This window comes from Notolepis coatsorum (assembly GCF_963971535.1).
Source record: "Notolepis coatsorum genome assembly, chromosome: 11".
Taxonomy (NCBI): Eukaryota; Metazoa; Chordata; class Actinopteri; order Aulopiformes; family Paralepididae; genus Notolepis; species Notolepis coatsorum.
The window spans coordinates 23780707-23807757 of record NC_140175.1 but is presented as its reverse complement, the minus strand read 5'-3'; the positions used below and the strand labels follow the sequence as shown (position 1 = coordinate 23807757).

The following is a 27051-nucleotide window of genomic DNA, read 5'->3' as shown; positions in this document are numbered from 1 at the left end:
GCATCACAATGCCAAGGAGCTGCTGTGTTACGCTTTGTACTAGTAATAACATAATCAAAAATCCAAATCGAAAGTTTTATATAATACCAGTTGAGGCACCATGGATAGCTGGCGCCTGGCGGCTATCAAGAGGGCACATGTAGACTCAGACGGGAGAGTCGATCAAAGCAGACCCTGGCCCCCAAGTCAAATCATACGTATGTCTGTTCTACCCATTTCATAACAGGTGAGAATAAGGAACAAATATGTATATCGTAAATGAAGTTTTATTGGCTGTGATGCTGTAAACAGCAGAGAAATGTTAGCTGCTAGCTACTTCACCATATAACGTTAGTCCATTCTCTTCAAGTAGCCTACATGCCTTTTTTTTCGCCTTAGAATCACCAGAAAGGCTTTCGAAATAGTGAAATGCCATGTTGGCCTCAATATTTTCTAAACAAATTATATGAAAAGGTTATGAAATGAACAAGAATGTGATCAAATATGTAATAAAAACGGAGCTCAACGCATACATTTGATCATAGAAATTCGTTTGTTTTCCACCATACCAAGATGGCGGCGGTCTCGTGACATCAGAGTGTCTTCGAGAATTGAAAATTGTCTGGTGTATTTTCTGAGCCGATCTGAGCCGTGGGGGCGGGTTTAAATACTCAGGCGAGGCAGGCCTTTACAACGATGGCATGGAACACTAACCCCACCCGCTCATGTGTAACGCTCTGTAATGTCGGGGACAGGATCGCTGTGGATAACTGGAATGGCGATCTGATAATTGGATTCTTTTTTTTGCATTACATCAAAGACCAGGTAAGAACACTATATAAAATCTTGCGTTGATCTGATATTTCTTTCTCCCGCGATCAAAGCTATCTGTGTGGACCATGTCGTACTTTCTACCGTTGGCTGCGGTGGGGGGGCCCCACTACGAGGGCCATTTCATGTATGCACGAGGAGATATAATAATGATAATCTAGCGTTGATTTGAGGATGATCAGATAATCAGCCGAAAAATTACAACGTGATGACCAATGTTCCATCAAATTTTTTTTCGGGCTGAGCAAACACTCAAACCTCCTGAGCAGACATCAGCAACTACTGAGCAACATACGTCACCTGCCGATTAACCGCTTAGTTGATAAGCGGCGGTTTGTAAAGAATCTGAGAATCTTAATTTCCCTCAATGTCTAACATAAAAATATACACATTTTGCTGATACACAGAGAAATAATACAAAAAGGCATATTATATTCCTTAATCAAATATTTATTTGACCATTGATTGACGATACAGAGCAAAGTCCTTACTTTGGCGGCGGCGGTGTGAGTCGTGTCACTAACTTTTGTCTTTTTAGGAGGCTGACTCGTCATTATTTTATTAAGTGAATTATCATGCGACTTCAAGGGTGACCATATTCTATTGTGATTTCTTTTAAAAGAGGACACTCTGCCTTCAGCCTCAAGATACTTAATGATACTCAAAGTTTACTCAAAGATGCCTTATCATTATAATATATTTAAAGTATGCCTCCTCTGTATGGATATACAATTATTGTTTATATTATTTTATATAACAAAATAATCTCTCTATAACCAAAGTTACTCAACATGCTGTATTATGCCTAAAGTAATCTGACAAATCTCAAGAAAATAACTAAATCAACCTATGACAAAATAATATATATTTTCAAGTCTTACTGGACAAAATAAATAAGAAAAATATGAAGTAATGTTCTAAATAATACCTCTTCTGTATTAAGAAATCCAGCTTTAAAAAATATATCTTTGTATCTGTTCAATGTAATGTAAATTATAAAACAGTAACCTCACAAAGATACTAATTTAAAAGTGCACTATGCAGTTTCAGATTTGTTGCAATTGGTGTACTAAACTAATTTATTACACACATAATCCTTAGAATGATTGTATCATAAGCATCTTATCAAACCAAAACATCATTTTTGAGGCATCAAAATAGTTTTCAATTATTTTCTTTCTCTCTCTGTATAGCTGCATTCTTCAATCAATTCGGTCAACTTTGCCATCAAACTCTCGCCTCGCACTGCTTTGTTTGTAATGTTTTTCTGTGTCCATGTGAGCTTTGAGATCGCCAACACCTTTATTAGACACAGAAACATATGGTCAAGCTTTGCACGCAGTTCATCTGTAATGTACATTTTCGCGTTTGCATTGTGAGGAGCCAGCAATGCTGGTCGGATCTGTGGACTTCCTCATCTGTTGTGTGTGTCTGTGTGAGCGCGCAGTAGCGCCGCCCACAAGGCACTGAAAGCGGGGCTTCTCTTGGTAACGTCACACGCAACAGGTTACCGTAGTATTCGGTGCAATGCGCCAGTCAATTTAACTACAGGCATATTTTACACAAACGTTTCTGTGCGCGACAGATTTCAGATGTGTGCGGGAGCGTCTTGCCATGTGCACGCTTGCGCACCTTAGGGGGAACATTGGAACACTGGATTACACTAAAATGCCTTTTTCTCATCTTTTCCTGGAATTACTCAGAATCATCCAAACCATACTCATATTCAAAACGGTATAAAACGGAAATGTACGGATGAAAAAACAATCTGTTATTTGCATGTTGACCAGAAGCAACTCACTGACAGTCGACGGCGTTATTAGATCCATAGCTATAATATTAAATATAGTTTTAGAGCGGCTAAGTGGCGCAGTGGGCAAGGCGCTCGCCACTAATGCAGGAGATGCTGGGTTCGAGCCCAGCTCTCGGCATTGCTATCAGCTTGGCTGGTCGTTCATACTAATACAACTGGCAGTATTAGGGGGTGGGAAGCTGGTGGGTGGGGATCGGACGTTGTGGACAGCGACTCCTACAGGTCGGTTGGTGCGCCTGTGCAGCAGAATCAGGAAGCGACGAGGGCGGCGTGTCCCTCCCACGCAGACCCTCGCCGCTGAGAGATCGCGCTGTGCAGGTGAAAAGATGCGGCGGCTGCCTCCTCGTGTACCGGAGGGGACACGTGATGTAAGGCTTCGTCCACATTGCAGCCGGCTTGTGGGAGGCATGGCCTCACAGCGTTCGAGACAGGGGAGGGTAGAATTGGACTATACGAAATTGGGATGGGAGAAAAAGTAGATCAAAAAAGAATATATATAGTTTTAGGACTCGCAAGTCTGGCATTCTAAAACTATATCCATTGAATAAAGACCTGGCGCTGAAGGGGGATCAGTGCCCCCTGCTGCTGGCGGTCAATGTGTTAACTCACTGGAGGCCAAACCCGAGATAGTCCGGGTTAACTCGCCATGCTCTGGGCGTCAACCCCGAAAAAATCCGGCTTTTAATCCATATTTCTTTTATTAGCGATATCCATACATTTTTCATCCATCCAGCCTGACGTCATCATTGGGAATGGGTCTGAGCTTGCGAAGGGCAAATACCGCCGCCTATCGTCTCCCGGATGGTATTGCACATCATTGGATTGGATTGGCTGGGACTGTGCAGCAAAAAAATGTGTCCGGTCCAGGTTTTACTTCTCGGGGATGCAGCTGGATACTATTGCATTGACTGTGGGGACTAGGAGCAGCGTGGATCTATGTGTTGTTGGATATAACGTTGGATCAATAAACGTGATCAATATTTGGAATGGCGATCAGGAATTGGATTAATCTTTTTGCATGACATCAGATGTGAGGTAAGGCCTTTATGTTACGAGTCTTGGGGTAATCAGATGTTCCTATCACCTCCATCGGAGCGTGTGTGTGTGTGTGTGAGTTTCGCGCCGACCAAAGTACAGAGAACCGATTTTTCAGACCCTGCTGCTCTTCGTGCATAAGTACACATATAATAGCGATAATCTAGCGTTTATTTGAAAACTATTCATAAATCAAGCGACAAATGGCACGATTTCTAAGGAAATACATTTAAGCTCGATTTGCTGGGGTTTATTGAGATGAGACAGAACGCTCTAGAAATATATTGATATTCATCACGGTATAAAATGGAAATGTATGCATGAAAAAATTATCTGTTTCGTGCATGTTGACTGGAAACAACTCATTGACGACCACTGTGTTATTTAGATCTATTGCTATTATATTTTATATGTGTTAAGTACTCGCAAATAAGTCCTATTCTCCATTGGATACAGCGTTGGCCCAGAAGGGCATCAGCAGAGGGCGCTGTTGGCCCTGAATGAGTTAATAATCGATAATAAAAATAATATCGATAATTTTCATTTGTATTGTGACCTGCAACAGGGCAGCTTTAAAACCAGAGACAGTGGACAGACTTGTCTTTCTTGCCTGCAACTTAAAGTAATGGCTTTGCTTGTCCAAATGACAATACTGACCAAATTGAGATGTCTTTTTCTCTCGTCCATTTATTTTGTTTGCTTTCTAATTTAAAATACAGTTTGAAACAGTCTGTACACAGTAGTCTCCAGTCGCGAGTCACGGTGCACATGTGCGGTGGTTTGTCCACCAAAAAAGTGCCAAAAGATAGAAAAGAAAATAGCAGAGCCAGAACTGTTCAACTCCCCTGGAGCCACAGCCACTTTTTTTGGTACTTTCGCTTTCAAACCAGCTGCAGCCTGAGAACTGGAGTGTGAGGGAGTGTAAAACTAAATATGGCGGCAATGACAAAGAATTGCTGCAAAATAAACATACAACATTTGTTGTTTAAATAATAATTTTTTTTAATACATATATTTTTTTTAATACTAATAAAAATATAGATAATTATCGATATCGAACAATATGAAATGTTTTATCGTGATAAAATTTTTGGCCATATCGCCCAGCCCTACACCATGGCCCCTTGACCTCTCACCTCAAGATATATGAATGAAAATGGGTTCTATGGGTACACACCCCTTTACAGACCTGCCCACTCTATACTAATCCCATGCACGCCTAATGTAAACGTTTTTGCATTTTTGTTCTACATACTGGGTCCCTAAACAGTCTTGGCAATGGATCAATTATATGACTGGAAAGCAGAGACTCTTGTGGCCCAATCGTATTCATGCTACTAGGGTTGGGTACCGACGCCGTTCACATTTGAACCGATACCGGTACCTTTTTTCTGTACTTTAGTCTAAAAAAAAATGTATCTACCTACCTCAGTTGTAAAAAATGTGTCCAAACTTAAAATGATTTATTATCATGATTCATTATTATTTATTTAGAACAATTTGTTATATATATATATATAATATTGCAGCGAGCATTGTCTGCATCAAGCTTTGTAAAGTGTAACCACACTTACCATTGCCCCGACTGCTTTGTTGTTGAATCAAGTCAAATCCTAGGTAAGCGTGTATTGTGCGTGTGAACGTTGACGTGAACATGCGGCACACTTCATACTAGGTTTCGTTTCGTGGTCAACTAAACGTTGACGTCAGACTTAAATCTAAAAAAAAAAAATTACAGTACCGAAATGTGGCACCGGTGGATCTCACGTGAATCGGTACTCTGTAGTACCGACGTGATTCGGTCGATACCTCAGACACTGAAAAGCTAGTTCATGCCCTCATTTTATCCCGTCTAGATTACTGTAATGCATTGCTCATTCAATGGCTCAACATCCAAATCCCTCCATGAACTTCAACTAGTTCAGAATGCATCAGCCCGCATCATCACCCGCTGCCCCAAGTTCTACCACACCTGTCCTCTCCTCACTTCACTGGCTCCCTGTTAAGTATAGGATTGACTTTAAGATCCATCTCCTCACTTGCTGCTTACATTTACAACCTCCTTCAACACTACACTCCCTCCCGCTCATCCAACGTAGCCCTTCTGAGCACACCACACTACCGCCTTAAGTCCACAGAAAACAAATAATTCCCCTCCTCCGCTCCCCGACTCTGGAATCAACTCCCATCACACATCAAAGAAGGCCCATCCGTAGAAACATTTAAGTCCCACCTCAAGACCCACCTGTTCAACCTTGCAATTATTTGCATACAGGCCAAACAGGTCCACTGATGATGCGGTCTCCCAAGTAGGGATGGGTACCTTTCACATTTGAACCGATACCGGTACCGGTACCTGTGAATCGATACCGGTACCCAACGGTACCTTTTTTCGGTACTTTAATCTCAAGAAATTAAATTTACCTACCTCAGTCGTAAAAAAAAAATCCAAACTTCAAATAACTACAATTTCGACAGTTTTCGGCTTGCCATTGCTCCGACTGCTTTGTTGTTGAATCAAGTCAAATCCTAGGTAAGCATATATTGTGCGTGTGAACGTTGACATGAAAAGAAAAAAGTAAAAAAAAAAAAAAAAAGTAAAAAAAAGTAAAAAAAAAATTTAATAAAAAAGATTGATCGTGGATTTTAGGAGAAAACAGCAGGGGACACACACACCACTGAGGATAAACGGGGCTACAAGAGGTGCAAATCCAGAGCCTGCAGAATAATGAAAGTCCCTCACCACCCCAACAACAGCCTGTTCAAGCTGCTGCGGTCAGGCAAACGCCTGCGAACACCAGCAACTAGTACAGAGAGACTTCGGCTCAGCTTCTTCCCCCAGGCCATCAGAGCCTTGAACACTGAACTCTCCACACACAAGCACACATGAGCACGCCACACACACAACACACACACTGTACACACTCACACACTAGCAGCCACTTTAACATGAGCACACACTCATGCTGCACACGCTCACACTTATGGTCACTTTACAAAAGGAAAGGTCACTTTAAAAATAGTATAGTATAACTTGAGATTGTATAATATTATATAGCAGTGTACATAAAGACCCAGTGCCTCATCCGTAGCTAACAGTGTATTTGCACTATCACAGGACCTTAGCATGTCTTACCATGCTCTGTAAAAACTCATGTACATATACCGATATGCCCTACTTTGATTACTTGTATTATTGCACAATGTCGTTCTATTGGATTCTTATTATTATTACTATTGTATTATGCACAATCGTTGCAGGCAAGACCCCCCGCATTTCACTGTATACTTGTATGCCGTGACAAATAAAACTCTTGACTCTTGACTTGACTCTTGCATACCCTCACTCCTGACCCTCCAACCCCTGCATCACTTACCTTTTCACATCTGTACAACACTATATTAGTGTTATTATAATTTGTTATTATTTATTTATTTATTTAAATGTTCTCTCTGTCTTGTCTCTAAGCTGTCTCCCTTTCTCTGTAGTATCCCCACCATGATGTTGTCATTGTGAAAGTCCATGTACTGTGTTTGTCCATGTACTGTAATGCAATGTCTGTAAAGTGCCTTGAGATTATGTAAGGCGCTATATAAAATAAATGTATTATTATTACAGATGTATGACTAGAAGTGATACCGTTATGAGCTGCATCTCAAATTATTATTCAGCTTCCCAGCTTTCATGATGTAAGAAATACAAAAATGGGTCTATGTGGGTCTCAGAGGATTAATTATTCATGTAATGCTAGGTGCAGACAAAAAATAATCCCACAAGGTCCACAAACAATCTGCCTGGAAAACTACGTCATAATCACCCCGAGATCCACTGGGGGACCCCCCCCCCACCTCAGCCACAACAGAAGGGGTTTGTGGCCACTCAGGCTAATCCTGCTCTACCAGACCCACACTCAAGACCAATAACATTCCAACAGCAGGCGAAGCACAGTAAGGTCCGAGCAGATCGGTAATGCCACAGCAAGGTAAATCTTTAACAGATCTTTCTACGAGAGACTGCCTACAGGTTATCTGGATGCCAGTGAGAGCACAGCACAAGTTAATCAGAAAGTGATGTAGATGTGCAATAACGGCTACACGTGTTCTCCGTCTGCAGCGGTGAAGACGACATCTAAGATTCCAGGAGGACAGAGGAGAGGAGTGTATGAGACGGCAGGCTTCAGCCATCTAACACAAAGCAGATGGAAGTGGAGGACAGGCCTTCCCACTCTGGATTACTGTACTTCACATGGGGGTGGGGGGGGGGGGGGATTGGATACTAGAATAAAGAACAGTGTTCTACCCACTTGAAACATTAGGGCTTGTAGCCTTCTAAATCAAAGCTCTGTCTAATGGAGACAAGTGGAGAGAGGCTGATTTACAGCATGAATAACATTCTTACGCAATATATCATGCAGTGGTAAAAGGACGTGATGATGTTGGCCGAAGGGGTTATAAAAGAGAGCACAGAGATTAGACACTGGGAGTCAGAGGGTCACAGCCAGTGATGCCAGTAACTAGTTACTAAGTAACTAGTTACTCTAATCTGATTACTTTTTCAGTAAATAGTAATCTAATTTACTTACTTTTTACAAGCCAGTAATCTGATTACAGTTACTTTTCTAAGTGGCTGTGCATTACTATTTAGTTACTATCTCATAATGCTGATGATAAGAGAGCCAGGGGTACAGTCAGCTAGACCGGAGATGGGATGTGCGCTCGCACACGGACACAGACAGCCACATGTTTACGTTTATAGCTGATTTTAGAATGGCTTCAGCATGAAGTTAAATCAACTATCCAGTTTGTTTTATAGTGTAATTTGGCTACTTGAGAGAGAGTGAGAGTGAGAGAGAGAGATTCATGTTATGCACGACTTGTGGAGTACGCACTGAGTCCGTTGTCTCAGAATGGATTTGGTAGAGAGAGAGAGAGAGAGAGAAATTTTTTTTTTGTCATTCTCATTCTTATGTTGTGGCAGCAGCAGGGACGACGACGATGACTTCGTAACCTAGTTACTTTCAAAGTAACTAAGTTACTTTGATAATCAAGTAATCAGTAATGTAACTAGATTACTTTTTAAAGGAGTAATCAGTAATCAGATTATTTTTACAAGTAATCTGTGGCATCACTGGTCACAGCAACGAGCTCTGGACACTCAACAGAAAAAAAACGAAAAGAAAAAAAACAGCACAAACTACTACGGTAAAGAAACACAGCCTTTAGCTGTTTTAAGAACAATAAGGTGGGTCTCTCTGTGTTGACAATAGGATGTCATGCAGCCAGGTCAAGTCAACATCATTTAGTCCACTGGTTAATCCAGAAAACTACACCTCAATACTGAGAGGATCATTCAGTCATCCTCTTGCCAACAGTCAGTGTTATATCTACAATACAGCGTGTTGGCTGTTGGCTGTGTGAGCAAATACATGAAATACACAGGGAAGTGAGTAAGTAGTAAAAAATTAATAAAAAAATTTAAAAAAAGTGGAACTTGATACTATGCCAATTCAAGTTAGCTGGTGGCATCTAATTGTTTATTAGGCTATACTAATAATCGTATAGGCTATAAGAATACAATGCCCCAAACACATTTTCTATTTATCATCATATTCTTTATATTATGATCCTGGATAGTTCGATATGTGTCCATGAACACTCCTCCAAAGCTGAAAATAAACAGACAAACTGATCTACAGTACGGTGCAAAGGTCTTTGGCCACCTGAGAAAATTAAGTGTAACGCTATTTATCTGGGCAGTAAGTGTTTACTTGCTAGGGGCACCCTGTGGGCACCCTGGGCCTGTGAGCTGGTGTACTCTAGGGGCACCCTGTGGGCACCCTGGGCCTGTGAGCTGGTGTACTCTAGGGGCACCCTGTGGGCACCCTGGGCCTGTGAGCTGGTGTACTCTAGGGGCACCCTGTGGGCACCCTGGGCCTGTGAGTTGGTGTGCTGGTGGTGGAATTGACCAAAATCCTGAACATAGAATGAAATTGTACATGGAATTACTAGGGTTGCCTGGTGGAGACGTCTGGGAGTGGGAACCAATCCTGTGCTTTTAAGATATTGGATATCTTTCTAGAAAACACAAGCAACTCTTGTTTTTTTTATTATGGAATTAATGTTCATTTGTATTTATTCAAATGTTAGGCTATAAATGCCAGCCTACAGTGTTTTTTCTGAGCAAATACACACTTATTCCCTACTGTAGATCAATTAATTAGTTGATTGCTTAAAAAAAATAAAAAAATCTCAAGACTTTTGTACAGTAGTGTATGATGGCATCCAGGGAGAGTGGAGCTTTGTAGTAGTAGAGTGATTTGACTGTGTTGTCACTTCTATGATATATAAACCTCATTGTTCAAACAAACTCGTGAATCCACACGGTCAGTTTCCTACTCACTGGAACAGCTCTACAACATGCATCGGTCAACGGAGAACCGATTCAATGGCCTATTGCTTTTTTAAGACAACTGTTCATATTCACACATATTGACTGTGTCCCACGGTAAGTGTGTTGGCGTGTCTTTTGGCTTACTCAGCATTCACCGGTTACATAAAGCTAGAAGAACATGCTCCAGTTCAAATCCCAAATCCCATTATTCGAAAATGTTGCAATTATTTGTTTTGCAGTATTACCAAGTTGGTCTTGTAGGACAGATTTCCCCCAATTAGCATTATGCCACTACTGTGTCTCCTAGCTACTGTATGTACAAGTACAGAGTACAAGTAAACTAAGGACAGAAGTAAACTTGCCGACTTCGTCTTTGCACCTGTCCGTCCTCTGGGAACAGGCTGGGAACACACACCGGCGGTAACCAATTCTGTAAATCTTATTATTTTACTTGGACGCAAAGTATTTGTAAAGCAAAGCAAGCCACAACAACCGCTTCGATGAGCCACTCACCTTTGTGTATAACTCGTTCACGGACATTGTTCAGGTCGTAGATCTACCGAAAACCCACATTTGAAATGTCACATTGCCGTGGCAGAATCACATCATTGTCGATCCTTCTTCTTAAAGTTTTTTTGTAACCTCCAAAATGAGGTCAAAGGTTTGACAACTTTTTTATGGTCCACATATTTCCATAATAACGATCGTCCGCCGGCGGAGTTGAGTAATTGTTTCGCGGAGGTGACGTCCAACGGTTTCTCCTCTTGTCTCGGTGACGGTGTTTACTGCACGGCAGGTGTATTTCTATTTCCCCCAAGAGCTCATTAGCTTGCTATGTGGTGGTCTGTCGACTTCACCCGCAATTTTACGCAATTAGGTCCAGCATTCGGACAACGACGAAAAGTCCAAATTACTTTCCATTAAGACGGTAACATTGACAATACAACTAAAATCTGAAGTATGCCTCCTGACGCGGTCCTTGTTACTTCCTGTCCGCGGTATCCACGGACTCTGTGTGTTTGAGTGGCAATTACTGAACCGCATGGGGACCACTGGCAAGTTTCGTCTCCCCTGTACAGACAGCACGCGACACCCAGTGGACTGTCAGAGTATTGCAACAATAGCAAGGTCCAATCCGTTGGGAATGAATGAATGAATGAATGATGAATGAATTAATGAAAACTTTATTTAACAGATTGCAGAATGGGTACAATACAGTACGGCTCAATACACACAATTGTTAAGGGGATGCAGACCAGAGAAAGACGTTTGTCTTGTTTACATCAGGGTCCCCCATTTTCAATTCATATCGACATTTATGACATACACAACATACATGACATTTATGGCATAGGGACATACAGGTATTTAGTACTGATACATTTGTGACATAAACGGTATTCCAATATACCGTACTGTTACTCCTAGATCCTGACAGAGTATATACATATGATGGGGAGGGGACTGTACATTAGGAGGGGGTGGGTGGGTGGGAGAGAAAATGGGTGGGCTATTCAAATGTGACTCCTTTGACAGTATATGAATGTAACCCTAATTATATTAAATTAATTTTACAAATAGGTAAAGTTTTGTATTTGGTTATTTTGGTATAATGTCTTTTTATACCAAAAGTATAAATATATTCAAACCTTTATTTATTCTCGAAACATATACAGTATGTATATACTGCAGTTTCAGGTTAAAGTATACAGGTACTATTAAAGTCAACACATTGTCTAATTTGAACAAGGATTCTTTAGATTAGATTAGATTCAAATGTATTTTCATTATACAGCACAAGTACAGTACAACGAAAAGAAGTTTGGCATCTAACCAGAGTGCAAATGTAACAGTAAAGTGTAATTGTAATATTATACAATGTACAGGTGATTAGGCTGGGTATAAAATATATTAATTAGTACTAGTGAGTATAGTGCAAATCAGATGTATGTAATGTAGTTGTAGTATTAATATGTACAGTCAGTGATACAGGTATAGAGACACTAACCAGCAGCGTAATTAGTAAGAGTAGGTAAGGGATATGTACAGATATAGATAAAGTATCTACCGATATGTAAAAATGTATCACACCTTATAGGCCTACTCAGCCAGTGGTTTCCAAATTGGGTCATAAAAAAATAGTAACATGTTTACAACTTTTTCATTCACTAATGACTTGGAGAACAATGACATGCAGAATGCATGACGTTTCATAGGTTCCACTGTGCCCTTCCTTACCTCCCCACCTACAGTCAGCTACAGTCATTGCAATTCTGTTCTCTCTCTACTAAATCAACAAAAATATATATTCACACGTGAGGGATCCATGATCTGGTGTGTATTTATTTGGGGTCATTAACATGAACACTAGAGAACCTCTGCACTAGGAGGTTATATTGGGCAATGTAAATAAAGCAATGATCCGATAGGCAATTAGGTGAAACACCAAGGTCAAAATGAATTAAATTGTTTCCAGGTCTCCTGATCTCCCCCCACTGTATAACAAGTCAAGGCATACTGGGAGAAGTTTCAAGGAAGAAATATTCTTTTCATTCACATTACATCATCTTTTACAGCACAAGCTGCCAGTAAAGCGTCTATCCTATTCTGGTTGTTAGTTAAAAAAAAACATTCAGAAGCACCTCCTTGAAATAGTGTTACCTTGCAATACAGTTCATAAGCGGCCGTCATCTTGAGCTTCGGAACAGTTGATCCTTTGGTACGCAGTTAAAAGGGTTGTTATTCCATTCACAGAAGACTATAGCCATTTATAGAGCATATGCTCTTCTGAGCCGCGCACTGGAGTCACAGATTGAGCAATTTTTCAAACCTGTCTGAGCAACTACAATATCCCTGCATCAGGCAATGCCTCCACTCCCAAACCACTCCTTCTGCAGGTATGAGGTGTTGACTGAGTACACCTTCCTGGATGGAATCTGAAAAGAAGCCATAGAGACTACAGACCGATTATCTTTTCACCACAATAATCTGGGCACAGTATAGGACACAGGTTGTGAGAAAACAAATCCAATAAACCGATGTATTCTGTATACCGTGTACTGAAACGAGTCACACACTAAGAATGTGATGTTCCATATTAAACTGACTTGATATTTAGATGAAACAGAGACACACTATTCACTCAGTGCTTATGGAACATTTTCCTCAGCAAACAGAAAATAACATTATTATTACCACCCATAGTAACAGCGTAGACTATTTAGTCACTTAGGCAGTCATTGACTAATCCCTTAGGCCCTAAGGCTTAGGGGGTTTGAACAACGTTAGTTAACATGACTCAGTCTTTTGAGTGGGTGCGTTTCCTGATCATGATGACACTACTTTACATTCAGTCAGACTGACAGCGTGTTGTTTACCTGACAGGATTAGGATGCAGTAAATGTCAGATTGTAAACCATAAAGAAGACATTCAAGTTGGTTTAATTTCACTTGAAGACACATCTGTATCATGCTATATCTGAGAGGGCGGTTCAAAGGGTCAAATTGGGTATCAAACAGGAAGAAAGGCTGTCCGATTTTAAGCTGTGTGGATATCAAACAGGAAAGACTGTCTGTTTAAACAGTAATTCAGAACTGCACTATTGCATTATTTTACTGTCTATTCTATTTTACTAACTGTTTTATTGCACTCTTTTGCTGCTCTTTTATTACTTAAATTGTCTATATGTGTGACATTCAAACCGTAAACAAAGAGGCCTATTGGGATGTTAGTTCCTAAATGAAGAACTGTGATTTGGTGTTCTGTCTTACTTTGACTTTGTCTTTTTTCTTCTTCTTCTTCCTTCCTTTTTTTTTTTTTTTTTTTTTTTACTGTTGTGAAGTACTTTGATCTGAAATTATTGTATGAAAGGTGCTATACAAATAAAGTGTATTATTATTATATCAATATTATTAATATGAATATTAATTCAAAATGAATTCAAGCATATTGCATTGTTTGGCAAGCCTGATTAGGTGTAATGTTATTGCCAAACAACACAATACCAAAAGCAGGCGTTTACCCAGAATGACCTCCACCCTCTGTAATTTAGTAACAATGTGCACTGGGAAATTTCTGTATTACCCAACAAGTTATACCTGTCTTAAACAATGGCAATTATATGTAAATGTATGATACACCTCTATCTGCCAGAGAAATATGTTCATGACATTTTTGCTTTTGTCAAATCAAGTAATCTGGAACAGGAAAAGGTACAGAAAAGAAAGACTCATCACTGTGAGCAAACACACAGTATTTTATTTGCGTTCAGAATCATACAGGTATAAGAGGGACGAAAGCAACGCGTTGTCTGGAGATGTGTGGTTGTTAAAGGAACATGCCAACATTTTGTAAAATTAGCTTACCGTCTTCTCCAGAGAGAGACAAGAAGATAGATACCAGTTTCCTCTCTGTGCGTTCAGTAGAAAGCTATCTGGCTGCACGTTAGCCTATCTTAGCACAATCAATGAATGCCGGTTAGCCTTGTCCAACTAACACCTCTCCCAAAGGCTAACCGGCACTGTCCTCTTCCATTCTTTGTGCTAAGCTAGGCTAACGTGCAACCAGATAGCTTTCTACTGAACGCACAGAGAGGAAACTGGTATCTATCTTCTTGTCTCTCTGGAGAAGACAATAAGCTAATTTCCCAAAATGTTGGCGTGTTCCTTTAATTAGCGATGAGTGTTTTGGTGTGGGTATATAATCTCTGTGGGGTGTTGACGATGTCCCTGGCCATGCATATATACGTTCACTTGGCTCGATTAGGTCAGGCTGAGCCGGGGTCGAGGTCTGGAACCGGAGGCCTCGGCTCTTCTAAACTGGTGGACGGCCGCGGCGTGGGAGTCGATGCCGGAGAGGACCTGGACCTTCTTGTCATACTGCTCCTGGACGGCCAGGCAACCCCGGTGCTCCTCCTCCGTCACGGTCTTCTCCTCGTCCCGCAGCTGCTGCTGCCACACCATCTGAGCCACCAGGTCCGCCTGGTACTCGTGACATATCTGTTTGTGACTGCAGGGACGATACACAGCAGTGACAACGTTTTCATTGACATGCAGCGTTATCCTCGGCGATAAAAGTAGATCTAGTCAGCATAGATACCTTTTGCTTTCTAAAGTTACTGGATGGACAGTAGTCTATTGGTTGTAAAACAACTATGATTTATTAACAGTAATAATGATTATATATTAACTTGATATATATACTTTGTTTGCAGATGATTTTGTTGTAAGAAAATGTAACACTGTTTGAACTGTTGATTGCAATAAGGGATATGACGCAATAAGCTAATTGCTTCTTCATCTTGGACAAGATACTTTTTGTTTGTTTTGTTTCTTATTTTTTCTTTTCACAGAAAATTATCTTTGTATTTTCTTTTACATAGTTATTTCTTGATTATTGTTCGAAATAAACTATTCATTCATTCAAGGAAGAGGGGAGCAAGAAAGAAAGAGAAAGTAAAAGAGGAATCTTGTGTCTTTTGAGGATCATGTTGTTCCTCATATAGTTGCTTACCGTCTTTTCTCTTCCGCATCCAGCAGTTCATTCTCCAGGATGGTTTTGCTCAACTTGTCTCTCTCCTGGGCCAGCTGGATTTGTTGTTGCATGTTGAGATCCACTATAGCACACACACACACACACACACACACACACACACACACACACACACACACACACACACACACACACACACACACACACACACACACACACAGGATCAAACCGTGTACAAAGCATGTGATCATAAGATTGTGATGACGCGTGAAAGATCCACAGAGAGAACTACACTGGGCCTTACACTTCTCCTGGATCTGCAGGCGGCGTGTCTCCATCACGTCCTTCATCAGCCTGTTCCTGGCCTCGCGCTCCACGTGGCTCTTCTGCTCCCTGCGTGTCAAGATGGAGTCCAGTTCTGCCTCCACCAGCTGCCCTGTCTCGGCCTCCTCCCTCTTCTGCACCTCCAGCTCTTCGGCCAGGTACCGATGGTACTTCTGCTGTTTCTCGCGCAGCTCAATCTGAGAAGAACAAACGCACACACAATCAACAGTGTGCATTACAGCATCCCATAGATGTTTTTTTTTACAATCCAGGACAGCACTTGCTCACAAACGGTTATATGATTTACCGGTGGGCCTATATCAACACGTTTAACCCCAGTTTTATTCCTCCTTATTTAATAATGCCGGGTTCATGTTACAACAGGAGGAGGCCAGCAACAGTCAAGTTTCAAACTAAATAATCACCTAGGTTTACAGATCTGAATAAGGGGCTAAAATACAATTGAAGATTTCCAGGACAACATACTGTAGATCTTTTTTTCCAGGATATTTGGTAATTTTAGTAAATTCTCCAGGTTTGACTCAGAATCCCAGTCTAATGAGTGGGATCCCTGTGTCTTGAGCAGGGCCGTTTCTAGCTTTTTGGGGGCCCTATGCAAAATGTTGTTTGTCTCTTTGACAAAAAGTGTAATACATTTATCCCCAGTTGTCCTATTTCACTATCGTGTTATTACGTACAGTTATTATGAACAGTGTAGTTTGGTTAAGCTTGCACCGAAAGCTTAACCAATAAACTACTCTGTGTTTTGCAAAGCTGTGTTGCATAGAGCCTTGATTAAACTGTAGTGATTGTAGTATCAGTGGATAAACTCCATAGCTGAGCATTGTCTCTTAAATGACCAAACAGCCATTACAATAGCTAAGAATAGCAAACACCTCTTTGTCAGGCATTCTGTTAACATTATAGTGAAATAGGGCAATTTGTTGTTCTTCTACAAATGAATGCAGTCATACCGAAGGTATTCAAATCTAGTGCTGATGCCAAAGTATATGAATATATTTTTCTGTTGCTTACAGTATGCTTATATTTTCTTCTGGATAGACCTCGTTAGGCAAGGTGTGAAGCAGGGCATTTACTGAAAAGTGAGGCCACTCAAACCAGCATGAATAAATGCTGAGAGAGGAATGTTTATGACCATCGATCGGCCTACGACCTACAGTACTATGTGAGTTGTATGTCGAGTATATTTAACCCTTTCACTGCCACACGACAGAAGGTTAACCCTTTACTATCACACAACCGACGGCGATGCTCCATCATTAGCATCCGCGGGGCTAATGATGCTAATGATGGAGCATCGCCGTCGGTTGTGTTATAGTAAAGGGCTAACCTTCTGTATTGTCACAGTGAAAGGGTTAACCGGCTGTCGTGTGGCAGTGAAAGGGTTAAAAGAAAACAAGTGGAGTTGAATCAGTCTGATCCGCTGTGCTCCTTCCGTTTCTAATCCCCCCCCACCTTCTTCTCGGAGGCGAGCTGTTTCTCGTCCGCGCCCTCTGCCAGCAGCTGCTGCAGGATGCCCATGTCCACGACCAGCTCGTCCTGCTGCTCCCTGGCCAGGCGCTTCATCTTCAGCCTCATGCCCCTGTCCAGCTGCCGGCGCCGCGCCTCCTGACTCTGGAGCTTCTGATGCTGCTCTCGCTGCTCCTCCAGGCGCAGCGTCTCCCTCCGCTCCCGCTGGAAGGCAAGGCGAGAGGAGAAAGAGAGGGCAGGAGTTACTACTGGAGAGACGTCCGCGGATATTCCATGGATTAAAGATCTCATCCAAAGACCTCGAGAACGTCATCCATCATGCCATCATCACACATATGACTCTGTACGATAGCATGTACATGTACAATAATGCTGTATATACAGTACCATATATATATTTTTTTATTCTTACTGTATATCTATCCACATACCTGCATATAATTCTTTTTACATATCTGTAGATACTATATCTATATCTGTACATAACCCTTAGCTATACTCTTACTCGTTATGCTGCTGGCCAGTATGACTACTAGTGTCTTTATACCTGTATCACTCACTGTACATATTAATACTACAACTCTGTACATACATCTGATTAGCACTATACTCATTATTACTAATTTATATATTTTATACGCAGTTTAATCACCTGTACATTGTATATTGGGCCTACTATTGCACTTTACTGTTACATAGGTTGGATGCCTATGAGATGCCTGTATAATGACAATACATCAAGGGGGTCCATCAAGGCCTCAGTCTCCCTTGCTGCCTTCAAGGCCAGCCGCCTTAAAACCCCTTTATTTTACTCTGCCTTCCACTAGGGCCTGTTTTTTAATCTGCTCCTATGTTTTATGTTTTTTATTTTATTAATTTTAAATGTTTTTATGTTTTAAACATTTTTATTCATATGTTTTTATTTTATTAATTTGAATGTTTTCATGTTTTAAACCTTTTATTTTATTTTTAATCTTATTTTCCTTCTGCTGTGAAGCACATTGAGAGCTCACTGAGTTAAGTGTGCTATATAAATGAAATCTATTATTATTATTATTATTATTATTATTATTATTATTATTATTATTATTATTATTATTATTATTATTAGAGAGGGCCTACCTGGAGGAGGTCAAGGTTCTAGCGGGATGGTGTCAAGAGAACAGCCTCTCCCTGAACGTCAGCAAAACAAAGGAGATGCTTGTGGACTTTAGGAGGTCGGGGGTCAGAGACTACAGCCCCCTCAGCATCGACGAGGCACCGGTTGAGAGAGTGAACAGTTTTAAGTACCTCGGAGTCCACATATCCGAGGACTTGACATGGACCACACACATTGACAGTGTTGTGAAGAAGGCACGGCAACGCCTCTACTTCCTCAGGCGCCTAAGGAAGTTCCAAGTCAGTCAGAAGATCCTTAAGAACTTCTACTCATGCACAATAGAGAGCATCCTGACTGGCAATATCACCTCCTGGTTTGGGAATAGCACCGCACAAGACCGTAGCAGAGAGTGGCCCGTTCAGCCGAACGCACAATTGGAGGGGGGCTTCCCACTCTCCAGGGCATTTACAACAAGCGGTGCATGGGCAAGGCTAAGAGAATTATCAAAGACTCCAGCCACCCAAACAACTGCCTCTTTGAACTGCTGCGGTCAGGCAAGCGATACCGGAGTATCATGGCAAGCACAGAGAGACTCAGAAGAAGCTTCTATCCCCAGGCCATCAGGATGCTCAACGAACAATAACACTATGTAACAACCATCAAATGCACTCACAGCACACACATCCACACGCACACACTCACTTTAAACAAACAACTCACTGCAGCACCCACTTTAACCACTTTAGAACACCTAAGCACACTTTATATTTATTGGTAAAGAATTTGCACTACAACCCATACCTCATTACACCTTACTGTAAATTGTACCTAAATTGTACCTCATCCCACTTCTGCTTTGCACTGTATAGTATATTGTATGGTAACTCAGTTACTTCTACTCTACATTGAGCATTGTATATATGTATATACTGAACACTTTTGTCTACGTACTTGACTTCTATTTTATACTTGCTATACTTATTTTATACTTATCTATTTTTGCCTAGCACAGTCTCTGGAGCGTAACAGAGAGAAGCATTTTGTATAAAAGTATTCTGTACTTCTGTATGACAACTAATAAAGAAACTTGAATTAATACATTTTAATTGAATCTAATCTAATCTAATCATATTCTCTATAGACGAACTGCAAACCATCCAGAATGTCGCTGCTAGGATCCTGATGAGGGTGCGCAAATATGATCACATCACCCCCACCCTCAGATCCCTTCACTGGCTCCCCGTGGAACACAGGATTGAGTACAAGGTCTCCCTCCTCACTCACCAGTGCGTACACGGTGGTGCCCCTGCCTATCTCAAGGAACTCCTCACCCCCCAGTCCTCCTCACGCTCCCTCCGCTCCGGCACAGCCTACCTCCCCAAAGCCCCCAGGACTAAGCTGCACACCATGGGCGATCGAGCCTTCTGCTCTGCCGCACCCAGACTTTGGAATGCTCTCCCCATCCACCTGAGAGCACCACAATCCGTCGAGGCTTTTAAAAGGGGCCTAAAACATTTCTTTTTAACAAGGCTTTTGCCTGAATCTTTCTTTTACTTTTATTTTTACTTCTATTCATTTTATTATTATTTTATTTTATTTTACTTTTATGTTCTTCCATTTCATTGGTTGTTTTATTCATTTTAATTGTTTTTATTCATTTTAATTGTTTTATTCATTTAACTTTTTGTCTATTATCTCCTGTAGCACTCTGAGATTCTCGCGAATATAAAGTGCGGTACAAATTGAATCTATTTTTTATCTAATTTATGTTTTTCTTTCTTTCTTTTTATATGCACTTTTGTCAACGTGGGTTGTTTTTAAATGTGCTTTATAAAAACATTTGACTTGACTTGACTTGAAAAATCTGGGGGAAACCCTGCTCACCAGGAGTTGTGCCTCCTCCTCTTTGAGCTGCTTGGCCTGCCGCCTCTGCTCCTCGGCGGCCTCCATCTGGGCCCTCAGGTGGCCCAGCTGCTCCTGGTTCCCCCGGCGTTGCTTCTCCAGGGCCCGGCTCTCTCGTTCCTCCTTGGCCCGCCGATCGTCGTCCCACTGCCCTGCGAAGAGCCTCTCCTCCTCCTGCTGCTGCTGACACATCTCCCTCCTGTCCTGGATCTGCGCCGCACGCTCCGTGCAAACCTCGTCCTGTCTGCGCTTGAACCCCACCGTGCGCAGCTCCTCGCTCTCCTCTCTGAAACGGGGGTCCATGTCGTGAACGTGAGCGTGTGAATAGAAGGAGTCATCTCGTTGGATCTTTTGGAGCATTTCAGTACCATCTTTTGTATGGGTTCCCAAGAAGTACCATGGTATTAAAGATAAGATAGGATAAGATAAGATATTCCTTTCTTGATCCCCTTGGGGGAAATTCAAGCATCATAGTAGGATGGGGGAGGGCATGGGGAGTAGAAAGACATAAATATAGGAAATACAATTAAATGTGAATATAAAAATATGAGGAAAAAATAAACAGTGTAAACAACATCATAATATTGTTTATAATTAACTATTACATTATACCATGGTATTAGATGAGTACAAAAATGGTACAATGGTGATACATGACTTTTGCCATGGCAGTACCATGGTAAATTTTTTATACAATGGCTGGCATCATGGTAAAACTGAAAATACCATTAATTAAGCTGCCATGATAGCTTTTCGTATGGGTGGCCCCAGTGGGCCATGCTCTACCCGTCAAGCTAAACGGAACCACCAACCATGTCACCAACACATGTCAGACACAGTGACTTCTTCCAGAGATAATCCTTCCTCTTAGGCTTCTACCTGAAACGCTGCTCCAGTTTGTCTGCAACCAGCTGCTGTCTTTCACTCTCCCTCCTTTCCCGCAGAGCGCTGACTCTCTCTCGCATCCTGGCTTGTTTATCCAACACGGTCTCCTGCTTGCCCTCCAACTCCATCAGGTGCTCTTGCTCCTCTGCCTCCAACATGGTGCGCAGCCTGGGAGAGAGAAAAGATGGATAGTGTTGTATTTATTGTAACGTATAATATAATTGATAGGGAATATATACAGACCCTCATTTGCACCTTTGATTACACTGTTTAAAAGCTCATATTCTTATATTCAGAGTTAATTATATTATTTACACTTATTTTCAGCTTTACTATAATTGTATTGCCTATATTTATGTCTTCTATTACCATGCCCATACCTGTACCCCCCCATCCCCCCCACGTTGCTATGACACCTGAAATTCCCCAAGGGGATCAATAAAGGAATATCTTATCTTATCTTAGTTGACGGGTAAACTGCAGAAATTCAGATATGCCTTAGTAAGCGACTGTGGCGGTTAATAAGACAGACCTGTCCCTCCTCTCGTCGATGCCGATCTCATACTGGACCATAGCATCTTTGACCCGTCTGTCAATGGTTCCCAGTATGATGCGGCGATCAGTTGTCTTCTCCCAGGTGGTCCTCAGGTCACAAGTCTGTTGGTACTTGATGATCTCCGTAAGCTGGTCTCTGGCGTCCTCCCGTCTCCTCCTGTCCAGGCCCAGGGTAACGTGCTCCGGCGGCCTTGATGAGGATAACCTTTCCCGCTTGGATAAGAGTGGTGGTGAGTTTACACAAGCAATTATCGTTCAGTAACTTTAGATTATGCAAAGTTCTGACAGCAACAGCTCTATCTCCCGTTGCTGGCCTCCGGTTCTATATGTATAACGCTACACTCTCTTAGCTATATATGATATCACAGAACGTATACCATCACATAATACAGCAGGGAACCAGCAATATCTCCTGTCATATTTAATATCCCAATAACAATTTATTGAATTTTTTAAAGCAACAGCTCCATCTCCTGTTAATTGTAGCTAACAGTAACTACGCCCATTTTCAGAATTCATATGTTACTCCTATGGTCTTAGACAGTCCAAAAATGCAAGTGAACATAAACAACTCTAAACTCATATTTGCGATGTCATCGGGTATTAAGTTTGAAGCTGTTCTATAGACAATGAATTGAGAGAGATGGTATAGGAGACACAGAGAGAGAGCACCCAGGGGAATGTTCTGAGTATATGTACATGTTATTGTTACTACTAGATAATAAAGCTCATTTGGGTATAAAAAAGAAAACCAAAATTATGTGGGTCCACAAATACGTCTCCCATTCATTGTCAATGGAGCAGCTCCAGACTTTATACCTGATGACATCACAAGTTTGACTTGTATGTCTCTGGTTTCTGGCTTTGGGAGAGAGTATCTTATGTTCCCAATGTTGATTGAACTTTCCTAGGCCATGGAAATAACATATTGGAATTATTGATTTGGAAAGTAAACACCTTTAAAAAGGGCACTTCACCAAAAATAAAACAATGCTGATTTATTTTGTACATAATCTCACTCACATAAAAAAAACGAAACCGTTTTGCACACATTCGTTTAGTTTGACAGTTATTTAGATTAAATTAGTTTGAATATCAATACCAGTGATGTCATCAGAGACATTGAATCCATGGAGCTAATTACAGCTCCATTAAATGATAAGGTATTATCAATCCCTGTAAAACAATGTATTGCTACAAGGATTCAATGTCCCCAATGACATCACTGGTGGCCATATTCCAACTAATTTACTCTCAATAACCGTCAAACTAAATGAATGTGTGCAAAACTGGTTAGAGTTTTTGGATTCGATTATTTTGAGATTATGTGCAAAAAGCTGTAAAGGAATGTGAATCACTACCCACTTTCAAAAACACTCTCAAAGAACACCTACGGGAGACTGCAATTCGAAACTGGCCCCTGTAAATGTCCTAACCCAACCCCCTCCAATGTACAGTAAATGACCAAGTATGGTTTTGCTTGTACAGTTGTACAGTGTCCCCCCCCACCCCTCCTACCCAACCCCCCCCCCCCCCTCCACCCCACCCACCCAACCACCTCCAATGTACAGTCCCCCCCCCACCCCACCTACCCAACCTCCTGTACAGTTTCTACGTCAAATGTATATCTCTTTTCTGGACTCTTTTTGTATCACAAACAGTACTGTATTTGCAAATCTGGTATGTCATAAATGTATAGATGTAGCAGTACTGTCTATCTGTATGTCTGTATGTCATATGTTATGATGAAATGAAAATGGGGGACCCTGATGTAAACAAGACGAAAGTCTTTCTCTGGTCTGCATCCCCTTAACAATTGTATGTATTGAGCTGTACTGTACTGTACCCATTCTGCAATCTGTTAATAAAGTTTTCAATCAATCAATCAATCAATCAATCAATCAATCAATAAATAAATCAGCATCGTTTTTTGGTAATCGTGCAGTGCAGCTATTAACGTTAGGGCAGGTTTCCCAAAACGCATCTCGCCACTGGTTGTCCTCCATTTATTTTAATATGTTATAAAATAATAGTGTGCTGATATTTTTTTTTCTCTTGGAAATGTTAACGTAACGTTATCTCTATTCGAACTCAAGACGTTTACTACAGCTGTCCATCAGAGATAATAGTGTCACTCACCATTGCACCCGAATGAGGTGTTGGTCCAGTGAATTTCCGGCATTGAGGCTTTGTTTTTTGACTAGCCAACATTTTCAAATGCAAACGATGAATGTTGGTCTTTACTTGTATTGTTCTTTTTGCATTAAACGAGCAGTTGAGTGGATCATCGGTAAACGTGATCCCATATGTTTAATATTACCATGGTAACTAACTACAAACATAGGGGTTGGACTTGTCCGCTTAGTGCAGATGCTACCGACCCCTACTGGATAGACTTCAAAACTGCAACATTATCAATTGAATGTGGACAGTGATTTTAGATATTTTCATCTTCATTAATTAAAGTCCTTTGATAATTTCCTCAAGTGAATATATTTTACATATTATGTTTCTCACATGTATCTTTCAATAAACAAGGACAAACACACACAAAGATAACATTGCCTTAGTAGAAAAGGCCATATGTATTCGATTAGATTCAATCGTATTGTCTGTTGTGAGTTCAGGTGTGATACTGTTGTTTATTGATTGCAATTTTTCTTTCTTTCAACTGAAATATCATTATCAGAGGGCAAATTATTATTCCCACCAAGACACCAGAGAGGGAGAACATCTACAACACATTGTGATGAGGAGAAAATAAGTGCATTATGTCATGTTGAGCCATATTAGCTTTAGCATAAGATCTTTCTGTCATTTTCCATTGTGAAACAGGACTGAACACAGCAGATACTGAAGATTGCATTTTGATTACCTTCAGACAGTCAAGATGCCTAGCTGGTTGTTTGTATAAGATAAGATATTCCTTTATTGATTCCCTTGGGGGAATTCAGGTGTCACAGCAGCAAGGGAGAGGGGAGGTATAGGTATAGGCATGGAAGTAGAAAGACAATAAATATAGGTAATAAGAAATATTTAGTTACAAGACCAGATGCCACAGGACAAATGATGTAATGAAATGACCAGAGTTAATGTTCTCTTAAGTTTTCTCATTTATTAAAGAATATATGTACATATTTGTGGATATTTCATTTAGAATTGCCTTTCAGTGCAACCATTTTCAGTGTTTGGTCTTGGTTGGACCAAATTGTAATTTATTGATAACCTTTTGTCCTTTGATGTGGCATAATTGAGAAACGTGTTTAGTCCCTTGTTTGAACCGAATCTGGGTTTAAAGGAAAACTCCAACATTTTGGGAAATTAGCTTAACATCTTCCCTGGAGTTAGACAAGAAGATATACCTTTTTCGTCTCTCTGCAATTGCATTGAGCTTAGGGAACGCCTGGACCGTTAGCCTAGCTTAGCTTCATCACTGGAAGTGGGGCAGACATCTAGCCTAGTTCACTACAGTCAGGAAATATACTCCAAATACAATCAAGATATAACTCCCAAACGTTCCTGTAAACATGTTGTGACCTGTGTATTTACCACGTCTCCCAGTCACACGAGTCTCCCAGTCACACAAGTCACACAAGTCTCCCAGTCACACAACAGGAGGTTGGGTAGAGAGAGAGGTTGAGAGAGAGAGAGAGAGAGAGAGAGACAAAGAGAGGGGGGGGGGGGGTGTTAAGAAGCAAGGGACGCCCCAAACTACAAACTTCATACATCAAAATATCAGAAAACAGGTGAAATGTTGATGAATATTTTTTATTATCAATGCATCCCTTTAATCAATTGTTTTTCATGGCCTGTAATGCCAACACATATACTGTACAAGGGAAACCACAGATTAGAGAGAAAACTCAAATAAACATATTTATGTACAACTTCTTGAAAATGCTCTCTCGGGGAAAAATATAAATAACACTGTTATTTTCCGTAGTCTCGTACTCTTATTACGACACAGACACACAAGTTCTGCTCTCAGTACAGTGCTTTAGAGAAGCTAATTATTGTAAGTCCACTTACAACACAACTGAATAAGAAGGCGCTCATGTTTTCAAGACGCTCAACATGTACACAAAAGTTAAATATTAAGTTATTACTTTTCTTGCTGCTCTGAATAGCTTTAGAACGCCTCCTAAAAATGTCAGTTGGCCCTCTTTGTTCCCAACTGGAAGTTCCCGCTAAAAGTTGTCATTATTTGCGTGAGTCAGGGCAGTCATGGGAAGTTAATAAAGAAGACATGTCGAAATGTAGACTGCCGTTTATCATATCGCTACCATTTATTTTTGCAGCAAATGGGAAGAGTAAGATGAGGCCACAGAGGACGCAAAAGTGCAAAAGGAAGAATCCGTTTTAAGGAAGAGTTGATGAATCCACTGGGCCCCTCCCCCCACCCATATTTAGATTTGATGAGCAGTGGCACAACATGCACATTTGTACCATTACAATTCTATACTCATGGAGATATTCTCTGTGTATTATGGTATTATGGTCGGATAAAGTTGATGTCAGTTTCCTAACTCTGTATGTAAAATAAAAAAATTTAAATAAGGCAAAGTAATTCCAGCTGCCTAGACTAAAAGAACAAAAGCAATATATATATATATATATATATATATATATATATATATATATAAAGGAACGTTATCGTTGTTTGGTCCAAACCAATCTTTACATCAGAATCTGTTTTGACAATAATTCAGGCGTATTGCATAGCAATAAACAAAAAGTAATTATAACCTAAATAAACTAAATGTTTTGTGACACAGAAAATGCCAGGCAATTAATTATTCTGTGACCCCATTGATTATCTCATTTAGTGTTTTGCAGAACCTCTTCATCTTCAGTTGGGTGTATTCCCCAGGCAGATTTATGGAGGTCAGTCAGTTAAAAGACCAGGGTAGAATTTGGATCCATGTCTGAATGGCAACCAACGTCCGGCTGTTACCGTCACTGCCTCATCACCAGTAAGACAGCGCGCCCATATGTGAGAAGACATTTTAGAGATCCAGTATTCCATGGCAGATAATTACTTGAATAAATAAACATCAGTACCTAAGATCATCATAAAAATAAAAATAAAGTTTAAAGTATCATTCTTCTCCCTATTCACACACCCTCTTTCAGACATGTCCATTGGAACAACCAAACCCAAACCAAAACAATACATTCTGGGGTAACACAGCCGTGCTCAAATGCCAGACAGTTCTGTATCGTTAGTGGCTTAGCTTGGCATCGCTACTGCACTA

General features: G+C 40.8%; 2 protein-coding genes across 3 annotated transcripts in view; both read right to left on the bottom strand.

Annotated features, from left to right (window-relative positions):
- myo5b (myosin VB) overlaps positions 1-12814 on the bottom strand; it is a 134199-nt gene extending 121385 nt beyond the window's left edge. Inside the window, exon 1 of one of the 2 annotated variants that reach the window (XM_084324581.1) lies at positions 12711-12814. In XM_084324581.1, the coding sequence (XP_084180707.1) occupies positions 12711-12740 (30 nt within the window). In that variant the 5' untranslated portion in view covers positions 12741-12814. Of the gene's footprint in view, positions 1-10562; positions 10970-12710 lie in introns of those variants that run through there. The other variant, XM_084324582.1, reaches the window with a different exon arrangement.
- Positions 12815-14708: 1894 nt separating this feature from the next.
- cfap53 (cilia and flagella associated protein 53) lies at positions 14709-26822 on the bottom strand (the record flags this gene model as incomplete). Its single annotated transcript, XM_084324827.1, has 8 exons — positions 14709-15057; positions 15562-15664; positions 15845-16061; positions 17341-17559; positions 20339-20642; positions 21236-21409; positions 21774-22009; positions 26751-26822. 8 exons carry the CDS (start codon positions 26820-26822, stop codon positions 14811-14813), a joined length of 1572 nt encoding a protein of 523 aa, XP_084180953.1. The 3' UTR covers positions 14709-14810.
- Positions 26823-27051: the final 229 nt, after the last annotated feature.